We start from the raw sequence: 19,679 nt of genomic DNA on the forward strand, positions 1-19,679 counted from the left end.
GAGAGCATTAATTTGCCCTCTGAAGAGTCTAAACGCTGCCTCAGATATGGGAACACTGCTTAGATTTAGCTGGTGTTCATCGGACAGATCTGCTATGCCAGATCAAGGTGGCTGACACTCTTATGGTGCTCTTTACCTGATCCAGGAGAGTAGAATAAGGAAGAGAGTAAAGATTGCTCAGTTCTAGCCAAAAAAAATTATTAAAAATAAAACTGGCAAATAAATGATTGGAAGCAAAGTAAACTGTTACTATAGTGAAGATTTGGCGGTAAGTCACAATAGGAGATGTAACTACCTGGGGCTGTGTTACATAAATCAACTGCTCTTGAAACTGCAGACAGGAGGGGACTAGCTCATACATCTCAGAATTATGGAAGACACAGGGCTGCAGAAACATCAAGCTAAAAATTTCAGAAATTTATAATAGAACTTTGTGAATGATTTTCCAGGGCTGACAGCTGAAGCTCTTTAAATAAAATCACATAGCTCACGCCTCCTTTGGGAGGTCTGCCTCATAGTCTGAAAACCTCTAGGCTAGAGCCTCAGAGTTATGAATTGACTGGTCAACCACACACCTCATGTGGAACCAGAAGCAAGAAATCAGGAAGCAGGGACCCAAAAAAGCAAACACAGTACAGTACACTACTGTGTTAAACATACACTATTAAAAATAAAGGGAAAGTTTAAAAAAATTAGTCAAGGTAAGGAAAATGTTTCTGTGCTTGTTTCATTTAACATAAGATGGTTAAAAGCAGCATTAGACTCAAATGCAATTAAATGTAACCACATCTACCTGCAGAGAATCTTCTCTCAGCTGAACATTTTACATGATAATGGGAAGATGAGAAACTCCCAACAGGGAGAAAAATCACCCAAGAGCTCATCCTGCTCACAGCTGAAGTATGAGAATGTTGATAGAACTAAAACACAACAAAAAATCCCCAACAAAAAAAACCCTTTTAAAAACAGTAATACCTCGTATAGTGTGGAAATATAGCTGTTAGACGCTCAATGATATTATCAAGTGCTTTTGATAGTGCCTTCTTGTTTGGAACTCTAACGGGTCCCAACTGTGTAGCTGATGCTGGATCATCTAGCACTCTTTGGTTTGGTTGGATGTTCTGAGAAGTACTTCCAGAATTCCCTGATGACTGGGCTACTGGGACTTGATCAGAGTATGATCCTCCTAAAGTTTCAGAGAGCATTTTCCCTGCTCCATCCTTTGCAGAACAAGGATTAGGACTTTTACAAGCTGTTTTACTTCCAGTTTGCACATTAAGTGTGGAATGCACTGGATCTTGATCTTGAGAGCTTGAAAATGCAGGAAGTAAATTGGGACACACAAGTGCAGATGAATACATTACGATGGCTGGATCATTAATAGGAGGATTGCCTTGCATTACCTATAAAAAAAGTTCCCCCAGAAAGATGAAGAGTAATTAAAATATTAATCAAGTCCTATTTTCAAACATGTTTAGACTACAGCTACTTCATGGACTGTATAAAATGCACACATGAAACTCTTACTGTTATTTTAACTTGTACAGCATTCCCATGGTGTTAGTTACAGAAATGGTTCTGGCCAGTCATCATGGTTTTACAGAAGAAATGTTTTGGAAGTGGAGCTTGAAAGTTATGACTCAGAGTTCAGAAAAAGATGATATTAAAGGGAAGATCAGAGAGAATAAAGAATTGTTTTAAGATGGTGCAAAATTAAATAGCGAACCTCTACATGGATTAACTATTCAGAAAAATTTTAAGAACAAAACAATCCAGGGAAGCTGAGAGTACAGTGCCCAAAACCATGGGGCCCCACTCTAACTGGGTCCTCTGGCTACAGAATACAAATTAACAAAAACAGGAAAAAAGGCCTGTGACCAAACCAGTAGCATCAAACCTTTTTGGTTTTTTTTCCAAAGCTCATTCACTCGAAATGCTACAGTATAAAAAGTTGTGAGCTGGGATGGCATTCTAAGGACTGACAAGCAAATGAACTGACAGCACTGGACTGCAAGAAAGCTGCATTTGTTTTGTCCAGTAGCCCAAAACTCACCATGTATAAATTGTAGAATGTCCTAAGTTTTCAGTCAAACAATTTGACCACAATTAGTGATGGCAGTCATGTTGTCAAAAAATCATATACGTTACATATAGATGTTCTATTTATCTAACACTCTGAAAATACCAGTGTTCTAAGAGTTAATATAGGTTTAAATCAGCAAGATAGTTTTACACAGTAAAATTCTTCTGGTGGTAGTGAGAACTGTTATTTACCCTATAATAAGGGTTCATATCCTACAGTTCAAGTTGGTATCAATGTGGATTCCACAATAGGTGCATATGGGCCTAATGCACATGAGTGGAGGTTCTTCTGTTTTTTGTTTTAAAAAAAGTCTCTTTTGGGGCTGGCTTGCACCATGTGCCACATCATACAAGCACATAAAGGAAGGGGCAGCTGTGACCCTCCTTTCACTTCCTCACAATTCGAAACCCATGTTTAGATGAGGATTTTGAAAAGAGGGGATTGAAGGCAGGTTATGGGACACACACTGACACCACCTGAAAGAACCAGTTACTGTAGAGTAAATAGTTTTTTCTTCAGGTATGTGTCAATGTAGATAGATCCCACTGTAGGTGACTGAAAAGCAGCATCCCCACCGGGTGATGGGAACAGGCGTTTTAGCTACATCAATCAAACAGTGAACTTAGCAGCCATGTCCAATGCCAAGTCCAAAGTATAATGTTTGATAAAGGTCAGTGGGTTTCTCCAGGTCACTGCTTTGCAGATTTCTGATGTTGGCATATTCCTGAAGCAGGTGAATAATATTGCTGGACCTCTGGTGGAGTGAGACTTAGTATCTCTCCCACCAAATACACCAGCCAGCTAATAGAGAGATATTGTATTATCCATTCATCTCTGTGAAGAGATGGCCTGATCTTTAGCATGCCCAGATATAGCCGGAAAACAAGGAGGCAGTGTGAAGGGTTTGGTCCTGTTAATGGAACAAAACCAAGTCTTGGACACGTCTAAATGTAAGCAACTTCTTTTTGCCCAGCGCAGACTATAGTTTCAGGAAGGAGATAGATCAATAAATAGATTTAGACAAAATTCAGAGACTACTTTGGGTATGAATTTTGGATGAGATCTTAGCACCATTTTATCCCCATGAAATGGTCATTTAGGGGAGGTTATAGCCATAAGCACTGGAAGCTTGCTACCTTTTCCGGCCAAAGTGATAGCCAATAGGAAGACTCTTCAGAGTGAGGTGATTGTAAGCAGGTCTCTGAAAGAGGTTCAAAGGGAGCAAGCTCCATGAGTCTAAGGAGGATTATGTTGAGGTCGCAGGCAGGAGTAGATTCTCTGACAGGTGGGTAAGTATGTAATAGCCCTTTGAGGAACTTTGATACTGTTACGTTAGAAAAAACAGCACGACTGCATAAGCAGATGGCATGCCAAAACTGTTGGGAGGTGGATCTTACTAGGACTGCACAAGAGGCCAGCCTGCTTTAAGTGCTATAAATAGTCAAGAACCTTCAATATTGAGACCTGGACTGAAACTAGACCATGCTGAGTGGCCCACATCAATAACCTTTTCCACTTAGAAAAATATCTTTTTGGTAGATGTCTTCCTGCTCTGTATCAGGATTTCTTGGACCTTTTAGGGAGCAGTTCTTGCCCATGGTACTCAACCAGTCAACAGCCATGCCGTCAGGTACAGTGAATTTGGATATGGATGGAGTATCTGGCTGTGGTGCTGAGAGATCCAGTCTGAGGAGGCCGAGAGCTGACTAGTCTGTTGAATGGACACTTGTAGCAGGTCCAGCAGCCAATACTGCGTTGGTTAGTAGGCAGCAATGAGGACAACTATGATGTCATCGTTAATTTCTGTTATTACCATGCGGAATCATTGAGAAGGCATATAGAAGGCCTGAGAGGTTTTACTGCCTGTTATGCCAGTGCTTTTGCTGCAGAGTACCTCAATTATGTTGTTGTGTCTTTAGAGTCAAAGTTGCTGGGGAGGCTCTGTCTGTCCTTTTTGCCTTCTTTCCACTGCCTGATACTGTGTATCGTGCACTTGAGCGAATGCTGGCCAATGCTGGTTTATCTGGCCTTGCTCTGGTAGTAATTATCACCTCTGTATCTGAACTGACACACACGGATACTCTAGCAGATGTAGCTTAAGCTAATATCTAGAGGAAAAGACCTTGCACAAAGAACACATGACAGGGATATGGCTTTCTCCTAGACAGAAAAGGAAGTTACTCACCCTGTGCAGTAACGATGGTTCTTTGAGATGTCTACTCCTATCAGTGCTCCACTGTAGGTGTGCTTGCATCCCTGCGCTGATTGGAGAATTGTGGTAGCAGTCTCCACTCAGCCAGCACATGCACTGTCCCCCAACTTGTGCTCTGTCACGAGGCTAACTAGCAGTGCACAAGCAAATCCTCAGTTCCTTCTCTACTGCAAAGTTTATGAGGAGAACGCCGAAGTAGAGGGGAGGAGGGTGGGTCATGGAGCACCGATAGGGGGACACATATCAAAGAACTATCATTACTGTGCAAGGTAGGTAACTTCCTCTTCTTCTACTAGCGTCCTTATGGGTGCTCCACTGCAGGTGACTCCTGAGCAGTATTCCCAACAGGAGGCTGGGGCTTCGGAGTCAAGTCTGTTATGGATGATAATATTGCAGAGCCAAATCTAGCATCTGCAGCGGAGTACCCCATGATGACAGTGTTCTGCAAACGTATGTGCAGATGCCCAGATAGCTGCTCTGCAGATTTCTGGTATGGCGACACCTTGAAGAAGGCGTGAATTTTATAACTGTGTTTGATACAGGTCAAAACCCATTTAGAAAGACTGAGCTGAAACTGCTGTGCCTTTAGACCTATCTGCAATGGAGAGAGAGATCCTAAGATTTCCTAAAAGCTTTTGTCCTGTCCAAGTAGAAATCCAAGGCTCTCCTTACATCAAGCATGTGTAGAATGGCTTACCTATTATCCTGCTAAGGTTTGGGATAAAAGGTAAGAAGGTGAAGGAGTTGATTCATATGAACTGTAGAAGTTACTCTGGAGGTGAACTTTGGGTGTAGTCTAAGTGTGAATCTATCAGGGAAGAACACTGTAAAGGGGGAGGGTGCCATCAGAGCCACTATTTCCCCTATCCTCCTTGCAGAGGCAATGGCAATGAGAAATGCTGCTTTCATTGGAAGGTGAGGCAGCAAACAAGTGGCCATGGGTTCAAAGGGAGGTCTAGTTAGCCCTTTTAAAACTAAATTCAGGTCCCATTGTGGATATCTCAGTTGGGGAAAGAGGTTAGTTATGCCTTTAAGGAACCTCTTCATAGGTGGGTGTGAGAAAAGTGAGTACCCTTCTGTTGGTGAAAAGTCACTATTGCTGCAAAGTGTTCCTTCAGAGAACTAACAGAGAATCCCGATTTCTTAAGAGTCAGTAAATAATCTAAGACTATTGGTAGTGTGGCTTTAATTGAGGTAATTCTTCTGTATGGCACCATTTCTGAAATCTGGTTCTCTTTTGTAGATAAGAACAGGTAGCCCCTTTCCTACTGTGTAGTAACACTTTCCTGTACCTCCTCAGAGCAAGATATCTCTATGTGTTGAAACCATGATGGAGGCAGGTTTTGAGACCTAATATCCACAGGTTGGGATGGAGAGAATGTCCATTGTTCTGTGAAAGGTGTAAGGAGTGGGTTAAAGACTCACAGGTGGATACAGCGCCAGTTGTGATAAGTAAGGGTACAATGTCTATCTTGGCCATGTGGGAACAATCAGTATGATGATTGCTCTCTCTTTTTTTTTCCAACAGGACTTTCAGCAATAGAGGGAATAGGGGAAAGGTGTAAAGAAGGCCTTTGTCTCATGATAGGAGGAAAGCATCCCCCATGGAGTGTTGTCTGATGATTGCTCTGGAGCAGTATCATGAACATTTCTTTTTCTGGTAAGTGGCAAACAAATCTATTATCAGTGTCCCCAATCGTCGGACTATGTTGTGGAGTATCACTGAGTCTACCTCCCATTCATAGTTGTGTTGGAATTTGTGGTTGAGACTGTCCGCTGTTGTGCACTCCCTTCTGCACAGAGCGAGAGCGAGCTGGCTCCCCCTTGACAATTTATGTAGCACATGCATGCTATATTTTCAGTCACGATCTTTGTCTTTGTGCCTCTGATCTAATGAAGGACATGAGCGCACGCATTTCTGACCGCTCTGAGTTCAAAGGGATTGATATATAGGCACACCTCAAAGGGTGACCGCTTGGCTTGTACTGTGAGATTGTTGAGATGTGCGCCCCATCTTGTGAAGGATGCATCAGTGGTGAGGAGTAGTGATGGGGGAGACTGTGCAAATGGGATATCCATACAGACGTTTGCTTTGTCCTTTCACCAATTCAAAGATTGTTTGATTTTGGTGGGTAGCGATAGTGGTTTGTCTAAGCTGTCTTTGCTCAGTCTGTAAACCGAGCTGAGTCATGATTGGTGGCATCTCATTCGAAGTCTGGCATGAGCGATCATAAATGTGCCTGCAGCCATGTGGAGGGGAACTTGAACAATTTTTTTTGTAGGGATGCTGAGAGTCATTGAATCAAACTGTAAACCTTGTATATAATGCAAACCACTTCAAGTTGGAGGTGCGGTAGTACCCCCATTTCCAGCACCCTATGGCCATGTGCCCCAGAAACTGAAGATAATGTCTGCTGATATTTGAAGCCTGGTTTGCATTGTCTCTGTAAGCGTGGAGAGACTGAGGAATCTGTGTTGTGGGACGAGCGCTCTTGCCCAGACAGAATTGAGATAAGCTCCCATGAATTCTAGTCTCAGTACTGGGGTTAATCTTGACTTTTGTATGTTGATTTGTAGGCCCAGATTTTTGAATAAATCCAAAGTCATATGGGTAATTCATTAAGCTTCATCATAGGAGCGTGAGCTTTGAGAAGATCGTGCAGATAATGGTAGATCTTGATGCCCTGGGCATGTAGGTGGGCTGCCACTACAGAGAAGACCTTGGAGAATACCCTGAGCACCAATGAGAGGCCAAAGGGGAGTACTCTGTACTGGTAGTGGTGATGCCCTTGTGTGAATATGAGGCATCGTCTGTGATATGGTTTGATTGAAATATGGAAATAAGTGTCTTGGAGGTCAAGGGCCGAGAACCAATCTCCTTGTTCCAATTTTGGCATAATTGTTGCTAAAGTGACCGTTTTGAACTTCTGAGGCGTGACAAATTTTGTTGAGTTCCCTGCGGACTAGTATGGGTCTGTAAGTTCCCTTTTTCTTGTGTATCGGGAAGTAACGAAAATAAAAGCTTTTGCCTCTTAGATGTTGAGGTACTGGTTATGTAGTTCCTACACTGAGGAGATGATCTATCTCCTGCTGTAACAGGAGCTCATGAGAAGGGTCCCTGAAGAGGGATGGGAAAGGGTACGGGGGGGGGGGGGGGGCAGGAGAAGGAGGTGAAATGAATGGAATACACATTGCAAATCTCTAGCATTCATTTGTGAGATGTTATCCTATCCCGAGCGCTATGAAACAGGGCGAGGTGGCATGCATAATGATGTGAATGGATGGTCGGTGTTAGATGGCACTGAAGAGAGTGTCTGACAGCACCTCAACCATTCCGTCAAAACTGACATTTTGAGGTGGATGGCTGGGAAAAAGGAGGCTCTGGGCCCCAAAGGTTTCCATTTGGAGAACCAAGACTTCTTCCTTTGAGGTTCAAATGTGTGTCGGGCTGAATACTGTGATGAGTGTGGTCTGAGGACTGTATTTTCTCTTCTACCCAGGTGTGTAAGTTCCAAGCAAATAAAGAGTAGCCCTCAAGTCTTTCAGTGTGGAGAGCGAAGTGTCCATCTTGTCTGTAAACAATGTTGTGCCTTTGAAAGGAAGGTCCTCCACGGTTGTTTGTACTTCCTTGGAGAGGCCTGATAAGTGCAGCCCAGAGGCTCATCTCATCACAATGGCAGTGGAGATAGAACATGCCACCATGTCAGCTGCTTCGAGTGCTGACTGGAGTGCAATCTTAGCCACCAGTTAACCCTCGTTGATGATGGCCTTGAATTGATCTTTGTAAGAATCCAAGAGCTGCTCAATAAAATATATAGTTTTGAATAATTGATGTAATCGTATTTTGCCATTAACGCTTGAGAGTTTGCAACACAGAACTGTGAAGTGGCTGATAAATAAGCCTTTCTCCAAAAGAGATCGAGGCATTTCCAATCCCTGGTGTAGGAGGTGGATTTCATCAGGTGTTGTCAACCTCTAGAGTTCACCGCATCCACAATGATCAGATAAGGGAGCAGGTGGGAGAAGAGAAATTCTGTGTCTTTTGCTGGCACATAATATTTTTTAATCAGATTGTTTACACCAACACAGGGGTCTGCCACGTAAGTATGGCAGGGTCCAAGAGAGCCTCACTGATAGGGAGAGCAACTCTGGATGATGTAGAGGAGTGTAAAATGTCCAGTAATTTATGGTGGGACTCTTGTCACCTCTTGTAGTGGTAGTTGTAATGCATCTGCCACCCTCTGAGCTAATTCTTGGAAAAGTTTGAAGTTGTCTGCCAACAACAGTGGAGGGGTCCATCTGGTGATGACAATGAGAAGTTAGTCTGCGGGGTATAATATCAGCCTCCCGTTCCTCTCATCTGTTCAGGAAGCTCGGATGCACTAGATGCAGTGGCCAAAAGAGGGTGCCTCACTGGCCATGCCAGAGCTTCGAGAGGCACAATGCCTATATGCCTGCCATGGATCCCAGTAAGGCCACTGGGATGGCGGGAAGGGTCCCGGAGTTTGTTCCATGGCTGCCCATACCAAGGAGGAAGTTAAAGGTCAGAGGAACGGTACTGGTTGAGGTCCGTGTTGCTAATGGGTACCACAGGGTGCACGAGAGACTCAATGGGAGATTAAGTCCTTCCGCTCGTTGACTTCCCACTAGAAATGGGGGTGCATGGCACAATGTTGAAGGGGAATCTGAAGCTCAAGGCTGACTCTGTACTGGAGCCCCAGTATCAAGGAGAATCCAGTCAGCCAGACATGTAAAGGTCTCTTAAGTACCGGAAGTCTGGCGATGCCATAGGCATAAGTACCATTAGTGGTGCAGTACTGGATGAATGGTCCACTCATGTTTGGCATACCATTAACAGTATCAATTCCATTGTCCACTCTGAAGGAGCCTACCCCAGAGCAGAGTCTCTATCTTTTTCTCCCCATCGGTACTGATGTTTCCTTGTCTGTGCCCATTGGGTACTTAGGTAGTACAGCGTGTTCGGTTGGGACAGTACTGTGCGAGATCTGGGTACCAGGTTTAGATGGTTTCGGTGCTAATAATACCAAATGAGTCAGTGATCCTTTTTTGGCTTGATCGGGGCTCACTGTGGGGAATCATGGCTCTCTTCTTAGAGGCCTGTTGTGAGTGGTTCATGGTTGTCTTCTTAGGTTTACCTCCGTTAGATGTAGCATGCTATGCTGAAGATTCCCGCCGTCCTGAGTCATGACGTGGGTCTGAAGGAGGTTGGAGAGTCGTTTCCATTAGAAGTTTGAGTCTCAGCTCTATATTCTTTCTGAACCCTGGTTTTAACTGCTGGCATAAACCACACTTCTTGGGAAGTGCCTTTTCCCCAAGGCAACGGACATACTGGGAATGTCTGTCTGTCACTGGGATAGATTCTTTGCAGGTGAGATGCTTTCTGAAGCCCAGTGAACCGAGCATACCCTGTCCGGGGAGGGTCCCCGGATGGGAGTGTGTGCATGTACACAATTTTTTTTAAATAAAAGAATAAAAAAAGGAAATGCTAAGAAGTAGTTAAAAAGAAAAAAGGAGAAACAATTAACAAGTCTTCAGAATGTTAACGATCCGATAAAACTCTGTCCCTAGCCGGGGCAGCTGAGAAGGAACTGAGAAGGGTTTGCTTGCATAGCGCTGGTTAACTTTGTGGCAGAGCATAAGTGGGGGGACAGCACATGTGTGGGCCGAACAGATGCTGCTACCAAAATTCTCCAATCAGCAGCACAGGGACGCAAGCTCACCTACAGTGGTGCATCATACAGACGCTACTCGAAGAAGAGGCTGCATCTGTCTTTGACAGAGATCAATCCCTCAGGGATAAGCAGTGTGTGAATCCTGAAGGTTTGCAGTCTGTCCTGAGGTTTGGCAGTTGACATGAAGCAGCTTGTCCAGCGAGGTCATCGATAATCTTTTCTTTTTTTGGAACATCCAGTTCCATAGGAGTTTGAAGATGGAGATTCTTTTTTTTTAGTTAAAAAACCAGTTTTATAGTCTCTAAAGAGAGTACCAGGTCAGATAATTGCTAGGTTCCATCTCCTCCTAGTGGGCAATAAGAGGGAACTAAGGGAGGATCACAGCTACCACACCCTTTATGCCCCCATACAACGGCGTACAGACATGTTTATTTAAAAAAATCTCCCATTTCAAATGCATGAAGCACATGCACACCTACAGTGGGATCACACTGACAACATCTGAAAGAAGAACTTAGTGATTCCATTTGCTTTCTATGAAACAGAGCTGCTAGCTGAGATACTTACTGTGACGCAAGGAGGAGACTGAATGTCAGCAGGTTGCACTTTAGAGAGACTATTTAGCTGTGCACCATTTTTCACTAAGTGAATTCTCTCTTCATACTGGGACTGCAGAAAAAGACAAAATAAAATCAGCCTTTAAATTATTCCATTTAGACTAAAATAAGAACTCAAACCACCAATTAACACTGCTACATTTTGAGAGAGACCAAAGACCTAATACAGAGAAATAAGGCTAGATAAAAGCTTAGTTTTTTGTTGTTGTTTTTTTGCTATGTTACTGTATATATTTAAAAAATGACCATCTAAAGATACATTCATTAATTTTATAGATTTAGGATGACCAGGTGTGTATGCTGGATCAGGGCTCTTAAAAGTTATTAATTTAAGTAAATACGTCAAGAGTAGTTATTTGAGATCTGTATTCAATAATCATAAAAGAAATACAAGTCCAAATACTTATGATTGTTATACATAGAGAGAGAGCGCGCACATGCTCTGTTTAATCTACAATGCACATCACGATTCTATATTTGGTAAGAAGAGATAATTAAGGAGCACTCATATAATACAGGAAAATGTGTTTGGAAAACAGACTTACTTCTACTTTTTCCATTTCTTTCTTGATATTTGAAATAAATGTTTCCCAAGAATCAATCTGTGACTTCAACTGAGGTAACACTGAAGTGGGACCACTGAAATATTTCAAATTTTCAGTTCAAAATAATGAGAACTTGAGTTTGTAAGTGATTTTCCAATAGAGAAAACTGCTACCCAAAAGTGTAATAGCTGAAGACTTCAGTCAAGCGGAGTTTTAACAAATTAAAGCATCAGTGTGAGTCTACTAATTTAACGCTTAGAAATTAGCCAGTCTTGGAAAGTAAGGCCCCTAAGCAATAGCCAGACTCCTAAGGGTACCCCAACACCTTGAGAGGATGCTGTGGCCAGTGAGGAGGAAGGCTCTTGAGTGCAACCAATCCCATCTGTCTCCTCCCACCCAAAAACAGACCTCCAGCATGTCCCTCAGTCTTGCTCCATCTCCTACTACTTCTAGTCTTTCTCCCTTCCTTATACCGTCAGGCAGGAAAAGGTGGGCAGTTCTCAGCTGTATGAAAAACCAGGTCTAAACCAGAACAGGCATAAAGCCAGGAAGCCTTTTACTCTGAATTTTTCACATGTGGGATACTCAGAGATTGAATGCTAACAACCAAGAGAAGATTCTTTACAACTGATGCAATTCACATAGCTAATAAATGCCATTTTTGCTTTCCTAAAATTTCAGAATTTCATCATCTTTCAGGCCTGTAAAATCTGATGCCAAGCATCAAAAAGACATTCTTGCACAAAGCTTTAACATTGTGTAGGACTTTCCAAAGGATATATGATTGATGGTGCTTATTTGAAATCACCAATGCAGCTAGTAATGTGAATACTGTTAACCCCAACAGAAATGTTCAGCTGCATTAAACAAATAAAACCAAGTCTAAATTAGTGAGAGGAAATAAAATACTAAAAAACAGGAGAGTAAAAAGATTGTCATTACTGAATTTTCATGTATGTTAATTGAATCTAGACTAAAATGCAATTCTAGATGAAATTGTGACATTGTTCTCTAGTTAGACTTATGTTTTTATTTTGTAATTTTTACACAAATTCTAGTTATGAATTAATTGCATACCTGCTCATTAACTTTAGCAATTTAAGATTTGCTTCCGCATTTGAAACTCTGCTGCATAACTTGCATATTTCAGTGTTCTTCCAGTTTTCAAGTACTAACACCTAAAATTAAATTCACCAACTTAAACAACGTACAGTACAAGCACTTTCTTTAGCACAAGCAATAAAACTAAAGAATTAATAATCTAAATTCAACCTCAATCTTGTCTTCAATAAACACGGAGTTCTGGATTTATGATGCAATGAAATACATTTCTACTCAGGAAAGGCCTAGTTCTAGCACATCCCTGTAATGAGATATTTCGATCAGTGTTAAAATGCAATGGCAGAATTGTTTAAGGAAACTTAATGGCTTCCAGGTGGCTGAAAACAGCCTGTTGAGCATTAAAACTTTCATAAATAGTGAAACTCTTCCCATCCCCTTTCTTTGAAAACAGAACCTTGATATTGTGCATTATCTTTATGATTAAAAAGGTATTTATCTGTTTCAAGACAGATACATTGGCTTCTAGCTCATCAGGATTACCTTTTTATAACGTACAATTTGCAATCACAAGCAAATCTGACAACCCAAAACTTCCTTAAAAGAAAAGTTGTATCACATCTTTTATCAGTAAATTTGTGTTCAATGCATTCTGAATATAGGAAAACAGAGGTTTTAGAGAAAATTACCTAACAGAACTTATTATGGGCAGTCTTATTATTTATAAAGATGCCAGCCTTTGAATGAAATATTCAAAGGGACTGTGCATTCTAATTCTACTAGAAATAGAAGTGCCAATATTCCTGTTCAAGACTAGTAATTTTTTAAATAAAGATATTCTTTTTTCTGAGTAATCCCCACTAATGGAAACTATATGCATGTCAAAGGAATAAAACATTATTTAACTGCAATTACCTTTTAATAGTAGACTTAACTTTAACTTTATAAAAAATTTTCTGGCAATATATCACATTAACCCAACATCCAACTGCTTCTAAAAATTTATACACAGAACAAATACAATAGAACCTTGCTAAATTGCAGTGTCTCGGAGATCCATGGAGAATTAGAAATGAAGTGGACAACAAAATCCAGGATAGTGCATCACAAAACATAGTGCTGATTTAGCAAGTATAGTTTTAATTATTTATGCTAATACTTCTAAGCATACTATTAAATGTTGTGTAGGTGATTTTGTAACAGTAATGAAGTCATCATTAAGAAGAGACTTCACCAGATCTCTCTGCTGAATCTGTTCTGAGAAGTAGGCAGATGCAGCTTTTTTATGGGGATTAGTGAAATGCAAAGGAGCAAGATTCTAGTGTAGCATTTTTTACCTCTGCTGCAACCGCTCTTTTAATACACTCCTGATAATCATCTCTGTTCTTTTTTAGTAGCTCCTCCAGCTGTACTTTTTCATTGGCAAATTTATTACTGTGAAGTAAAAAAAAATGAAGATGTCAAAAAGAATATTGGGATGCCATTTACGTTTGAACTATACTCCAACAGCTATATAACAGATATTTTTTCCCCTCTTCTATGAAAATATGCATCACTGATTGCTTTATGTACATTACGTGTAGACATGGATACTGAACTAATTATAGGACAGTGTTCACTCATCTTAAAATATGGTGGGGCAGGTACACTTAATATGAATAATTCTAAACCTACCACTTGTATATTGAGAAACTAAGATCAAGGCTACAAGACTGCTATAACTCCAACAAGTATGTGAGCTCCCCTGCTGTACCAGAGCAGCACTTAAATTATTTCCCACAACTGCTTTCCTATCAGTGTTGATGCTGTTTCAGAGGAAGATCAATTGCAGAAAGAGAAAGGGGACTAAGGCATGGGGTGCAGGAGATATTTTTATTCTCCAGCTTCTAAAAGGAAAGGAGGAGAGCGAGCATGAAAGACAACATCAGAGAGATAGATGCAACACACTGCTGTCTGCTAAGTTGAGAAGCTCTCTAGGATCAAATTTCTGTTCCTCATGTAGGTACTTATAGACTGTAAGGAAATCACTCCTTAACCTTCTCTTTGATATGGTAAAATAGATTGAGCTCCTTGAGTCTTTTGTGATAACGCATATTTTCCAATTCGTTAATCATTCTTGCAGCTCTTTTCTGAATCCTCTCCATTTTTTTTTTAAAAACATTTTTCTTTAATTGTGGACACCAGAACTAGACACAATATTCCAGCAATGGTTGCACTAGTGACAAATACATGATAATATAACCTCTCTATTCCTATTCAATGTTCCCCTATTTATAAACACCCAAGTATCATATTAGCGCTGCTGGCCACAGCATCACACTGGGAGCTCATGTTCAGCTGATTATTTACTTTGACCCCCAAGTCACTTTCAGAGTTACTATTCCCAGGAGAGAGACCTTCATCCTGTAAGTATGGCCTGCATTTTTGTTCCTAAATGTATGACTTTACATTTATTGATTTATCATGGCACCTTTCATTGCTTCACCTGCTCTCTAACCAATATCCTCTTGACTACTAGTGATATTCAAAATTCTGCACAGATTCAGTAAGCCACACTTCTATAACTTGTTACAAAAATGTTTCACTCTTTCCCCCAAAATTATTGATGTCTAGAACATGCAATACGCAAGTGAAAGGTTTATGGTCTAAGATCTCTTGATCATCAGGACTATAAATAAGATTGCCTGTCCTTCTCAGTGGTATAAGGCACGTCTTTCTAGCCCTGCAAGATATTTCAGAATCTTATATCTGCAACCAAGTAACTTTAGGGAGATTTAGAGATTTTAAATATTAGATGCAATCCCTCTTCCTTAGAGCCCCAAACTTTTGGATAACAGATCTGGTTTGCAGGTGGAACAATACAAAAAACCACAAACACATTTTTAAAAGTTTCTGTACATGTTACGTGATACTTGAACAATGCAGCAAACTCATACCACTAAACCTTTATACCACACCATATGTATATGCATGATTGTAAATAAAGTCTGAAGAGTTTACACTATATACAGATTTACTTTAGAAAATTGTTTAATTAAAACGAGTATTTACAACTTATGCACATTGTAGGCAGACCCCAAATTTAGATTTAACATTAATTACAAGACACTCTGTACAGTCATACTACATATTACTTAAAAACCTAAAATGAAACTTGGAATTATATTGTACAAAGACAGGTGAAGTACATGCTTCATACTTCAAATCATGCTGCTGCATGTTCTAAATTATGAGAAAATACTTTTAAGAAGTGTCTAAGAAGAGCAATTCAAATCTGATATTCATGATTCTTTATTATATCTAATACAACAGACAACAGTGTTAGGATAAGAACACCTATCAATTAAGATGAGTCAATAGAAACACTGAATATTGCTTAGTCAGGCAAGAATTTAAAAAAATTACCTGATTTCCAGAAATGTATCCAAATGCACTGTATATTGCTTGTCCTTCTCATCAATGTTTCTCAAGTACCTACATGCATCATAAACAAGGAAATCTAACAAGTCTGTCTGGAAAAAGTTTTACTCAGCAATCACAATACACAGTTTTCTATAACCTTAGTTGTACATATATAGTAGACAAATATATAGATAGTTCATTCAGGATTTATAAATCTCTTAATTCCACACATTTGTTTTCTGCTAGGTCAGCGCTATGAATTTGTAATTTGAATGTTATTTAAGATGATTTCAAGAAAGATGAGACCCAACACATCTAGCAAGACAAAAGAAGAGTTAATCAATAAATATGCAAAAAATTAAAACATCCAAGGTTGAAAGTCTCCTGAGGGGGAAGGTAAGTAAATAGAGGATCCAGAAAATATAGGAGGATGTCAAAGCAGATCAGGGATGTATCACTAAACAAGTGTCAATATGTTTTGCAAGTTAAAATAAAGCAATATTAAAGTGTATTTAGCCTGCAAAATAAAAGTATATTTAAGCAGAAATGTATGTTCCTTAACCCAAGTTTAGTGATCCAACACCTTGCTGAAAGATTTCCAAAAACCAGATGACAGTCAGTATTTATGGAATGTTAAGAACATTATTGGAAAGCATAATGAATTATTATAATACCACAACCAATCCTCAACAAGTCATCCAGTACGTCACTAGCTTGAAAATTTCTTATTTGCTATCACTGTCTAACTCTGCTCATTGAGTAGGGTGGCTGGAGAGGAGCTGTTAATTAATGCCCTCTTATCCACAGCCAGAGAGCCCAGTTGCCAAGAAACCCCACAGCATGGGGATGATAGAAGCCCATGTAAGGAACATTCACTCTTAATAATAAGGATTCCACTTCCATAGAGACTCCTTTCAGGCTTCTGTTTTATAAGACAGGGTAAAAACACAGTAGGCTAAGAAAACACTTGCAGTTTCACTTTGAATTGCAAAATCAGTCATGCTAAATCTAATATCAAAACTACATGCTAATTAGATGCAATGATGGAGTGATGTCAGGTGTAACTGTATCAAGAAATGGCAGAATTGAGCAGGAGGAAATCAACGTTGTCTTTGGATTGCCCCCGATATATGTTCTGTTGCATGGCAGAATGAACACAGAAAGTGTACCTTAAGCGTGAGGCAAAGCTGTGATTTGGTTGGGATAACTGTGTAGAGGAAGAGGAGGGGGAGCATAGGAGTTGAGGGAATATAATATGGAATCAATGAATGAGGGAAGAGAGGAAAAGTTCAAAAGCAGTGGAGAAATGGGATGCACAAGGAAGAGCAAAGGGAAAACAATACTGAAGATGGTATTCTGAGAGGGGAAACAAGATATTCTATAACATGGTTATATAAATTATTCTGCATACAGACTTGCCAATATCAGTAGGGCTAATCACAGAGTAATATGTTATTTTTAAGGGTGTCAGACTCAAAACATAAGAAAAAAGTCTGATTGCATATTTTCTCACTCCATACGTCACCCAGCTACCAACCATCAACAATGTTGTAGATTTTTATCATCAAGACAAGAATATAAATCTTTCTACCATTCAGTTGTAATATACAGAATCAATATCTAAGGTTTATTTCTAGCCAACTAATATTGCAAGTACTTCATCGCTACTCCCATTTCTAAAATCATGCAAGTGAAAAGCAATGTGGACTTACATCTCATTGGTATCTGCAAGTTTTTTGGACGTATTCTTTGTTGATTTTAATTTTTCTTGGTTTTCTTTTTTTTCCTGTTGCCATTTTTTAACTTCCATTTCTAAATCTTGGTGAAACCAATTCAGCTCTCTCTGTGAAATCTAAAGGCAGAAGATATTTAAGAAAATGTATTTTCTTAAAGACAACATTTCTTTTAAAACTATTAGAGTAAGTTGAGTGGAATTTTTTAGATTGATATACTTCCTAGCAAATACATGCTGATCAGAAAATGTGTTCCAGCCAGTGTTTGATTCACATTCATGTGAAAATGAACAGGGCTACTCAGAACAACCGAAAAATGCATTGTGTTGACGACGCTAGGCTTTATTGTGATGATTACCACTTATGTCTCAAATACATTATTGATCAATAAGCTGTCTAAAGCTAAGGGAGTTTTTTTTAATAATTCCAATTGTTCTTTATCTGTAACCCTACGCTTGGGTGTGTGTAAAAATGTTACCTTATTTTCTTCAATTCTTTTTTTTAGTTGTTCTTCTAAAACACTTGTCTCTTCTGAGCTTCGGCACTGTAACTGTTCACATTTTTCCTTTGCTTCCTTAAATTGCTTTTGTAATACTTGATACTCTTTTTCCATACGTAAAATATCTCCCTGAAATTTAGGTTATGAAAGAGCTTTTGTTATAGCACTTTTTGTTATCCCAGAGTAACATGAATTCACAACACATTTAGAAGAAAAGATTAACATGAACTATGGTCCAAGATCTTAGAGAACTTCATTGATAAAAGGTTAAAAAGCGTTTGAATTCAACTCAAGAAACAAATACTGATATTCACCACTGAACTAGCATGAAAATTTTGAAGGTCTGTTCCCCCCTTGATGTGGGTATAAAACTGCCATTTAATATTACAGAGAGCTAGGTACTTCTATCAATTTGATACTTCTATACCCCAGAATAGAGGGATGTAATCATGCTCAGAATTGTTAGAAAGGAATAATTATGAAATTCACTACTAAAACTGACTGCAGTGTTTGGCTAACAACTACTGAAGAACCTGAGCTTCGAAACTGCCACTTCTTTTTCATTACAACTCTCTAAATCCTACACTATGACATATTAAAAAGCAGGTCCTAACAGGATGGGTGGGGGAAAAAAAACCCGCAAAAACCTAAAGGTCTTGAAAATTCAGCCTTATTTTCAGCCAGCTTTATTCTTTCACTACTAAACTTTTTGGGGATTCTTTTTGTCTCAAGCACCTCTTGATTTATACAAATGGAACATTTTAATATAATTTGGAAGTAGTTTTGGTTATTTAAGCACTCGTCCCACAAACAAACAAAATATCTTGTATTGATATATTTTTAAATATTACTACTAAGGGACTAATTTGTTGGGTTTTACTAGCTAAATACTGAATTAAATGACACTGTCCATTTTGCATTGGGCCCTTAACTCTTCCTTATCCAATTAGCAAAGACTTTTAAAAACATTGCTTAAGTAAAAATAAATGTACTTACTTGTTGAGTTTCAAATGGATAAAGAGGCATGGTATTAGCCTCCCTATCTGCTAATTCCTGATTTACCTAGAATATAAATAACTATTAGTTATGTAAATAAAAATAAAAATTATATCCCATCTACACATCATTGGGTGGGGGGTAGTGTATGTATTTCATTGTATGCAGATCTTAGTTTGAAAACTGTTTTCCAAATGGGAAAACAACAATCGGATTTATTTATTTATTTACAAAAACTAACCCACAACTTGTATAATACCTTCTCATTCATATACAAATATCTGCCTTTTTACACTAACATAATACCAACTGATAACAAAATAATTGTGGAAAGTCAGTGAAGTGGTGCCGAAGAGCCATAAAGGGCCAATCCTGAAAACACTTAGCATAAAGTGCAATACTTGTTAGTATCTGCAGGACTGGATCCCAAAACAGTAAGTCAAATTTAGTCTTAACTCACAGCGGACTAGTAAATATATAGATATTCTGAAAACTTGAATTTAGTGTACATTACCATAAGATGAAAATTTAAATGTCTAAGTATTTTAAACTATTTTATAAAATACAGCTAACATCTCATTTACTGAGTATCAATGTAAACCACTGAAATAAAAAAGCTAAAGAACAAGAACCTTCCCCAACCTATAAGAGACAGTTTATACTCACCTGCATAACTCCCTCCCTCAGGGTAAAAGATCAGTGTATATTTTAGACAAAAAGAAATCCCTTGAAAGCATTAAAGGGACAAATTTGAATGAGCTGTAAAAAGTGGTTGTGTCTGGATTGACAGCTCTAGAGAATTAAGTGTTTCATTTATCAAACAAGAACAGGAAAGGAAGT

At 39.3% G+C, this 19,679-nt stretch overlaps 1 protein-coding gene across 6 annotated transcripts in view; it reads right to left on the reverse strand.

Moving 5' to 3' along the window:
* Positions 1-19,679, reverse strand: part of TTC3 (tetratricopeptide repeat domain 3) — a 133,364-nt gene that overhangs the window by 6,202 nt on the left and 107,483 nt on the right. For 5 of the 6 annotated variants that reach the window (XM_067545260.1, XM_067545261.1, XM_067545259.1 and 2 more), the window contains 9 exons: positions 18,840-18,905; positions 17,823-17,972; positions 17,324-17,463; positions 15,615-15,683; positions 13,547-13,643; positions 12,228-12,328; positions 11,151-11,244; positions 10,556-10,657; positions 976-1,403 (listed from right to left, as the gene is read on the reverse strand). In XM_067545260.1, the coding sequence (XP_067401361.1) occupies positions 976-1,403; positions 10,556-10,657; positions 11,151-11,244; positions 12,228-12,328; positions 13,547-13,643; positions 15,615-15,683; positions 17,324-17,463; positions 17,823-17,972; positions 18,840-18,905 (1,247 nt within the window). Of the gene's footprint in view, positions 1-975; positions 1,404-10,555; positions 10,658-11,150; positions 11,245-12,227; positions 12,348-12,422; positions 12,514-13,546; positions 13,644-15,614; positions 15,684-17,323; positions 17,464-17,822; positions 17,973-18,839; positions 18,906-19,679 lie in introns of those variants that run through there. The other variant, XM_067545264.1, reaches the window with a different exon arrangement.

The sequence above is a fragment of the Emydura macquarii genome, unplaced genomic scaffold (assembly GCF_026122565.2).
Source record: "Emydura macquarii macquarii isolate MOO-44397 ecotype Brisbane River unplaced genomic scaffold, CSIRO-AGI_Emac_v2 contig_1043, whole genome shotgun sequence".
NCBI lineage: Eukaryota > Metazoa > Chordata > Testudines > Chelidae > Emydura > Emydura macquarii.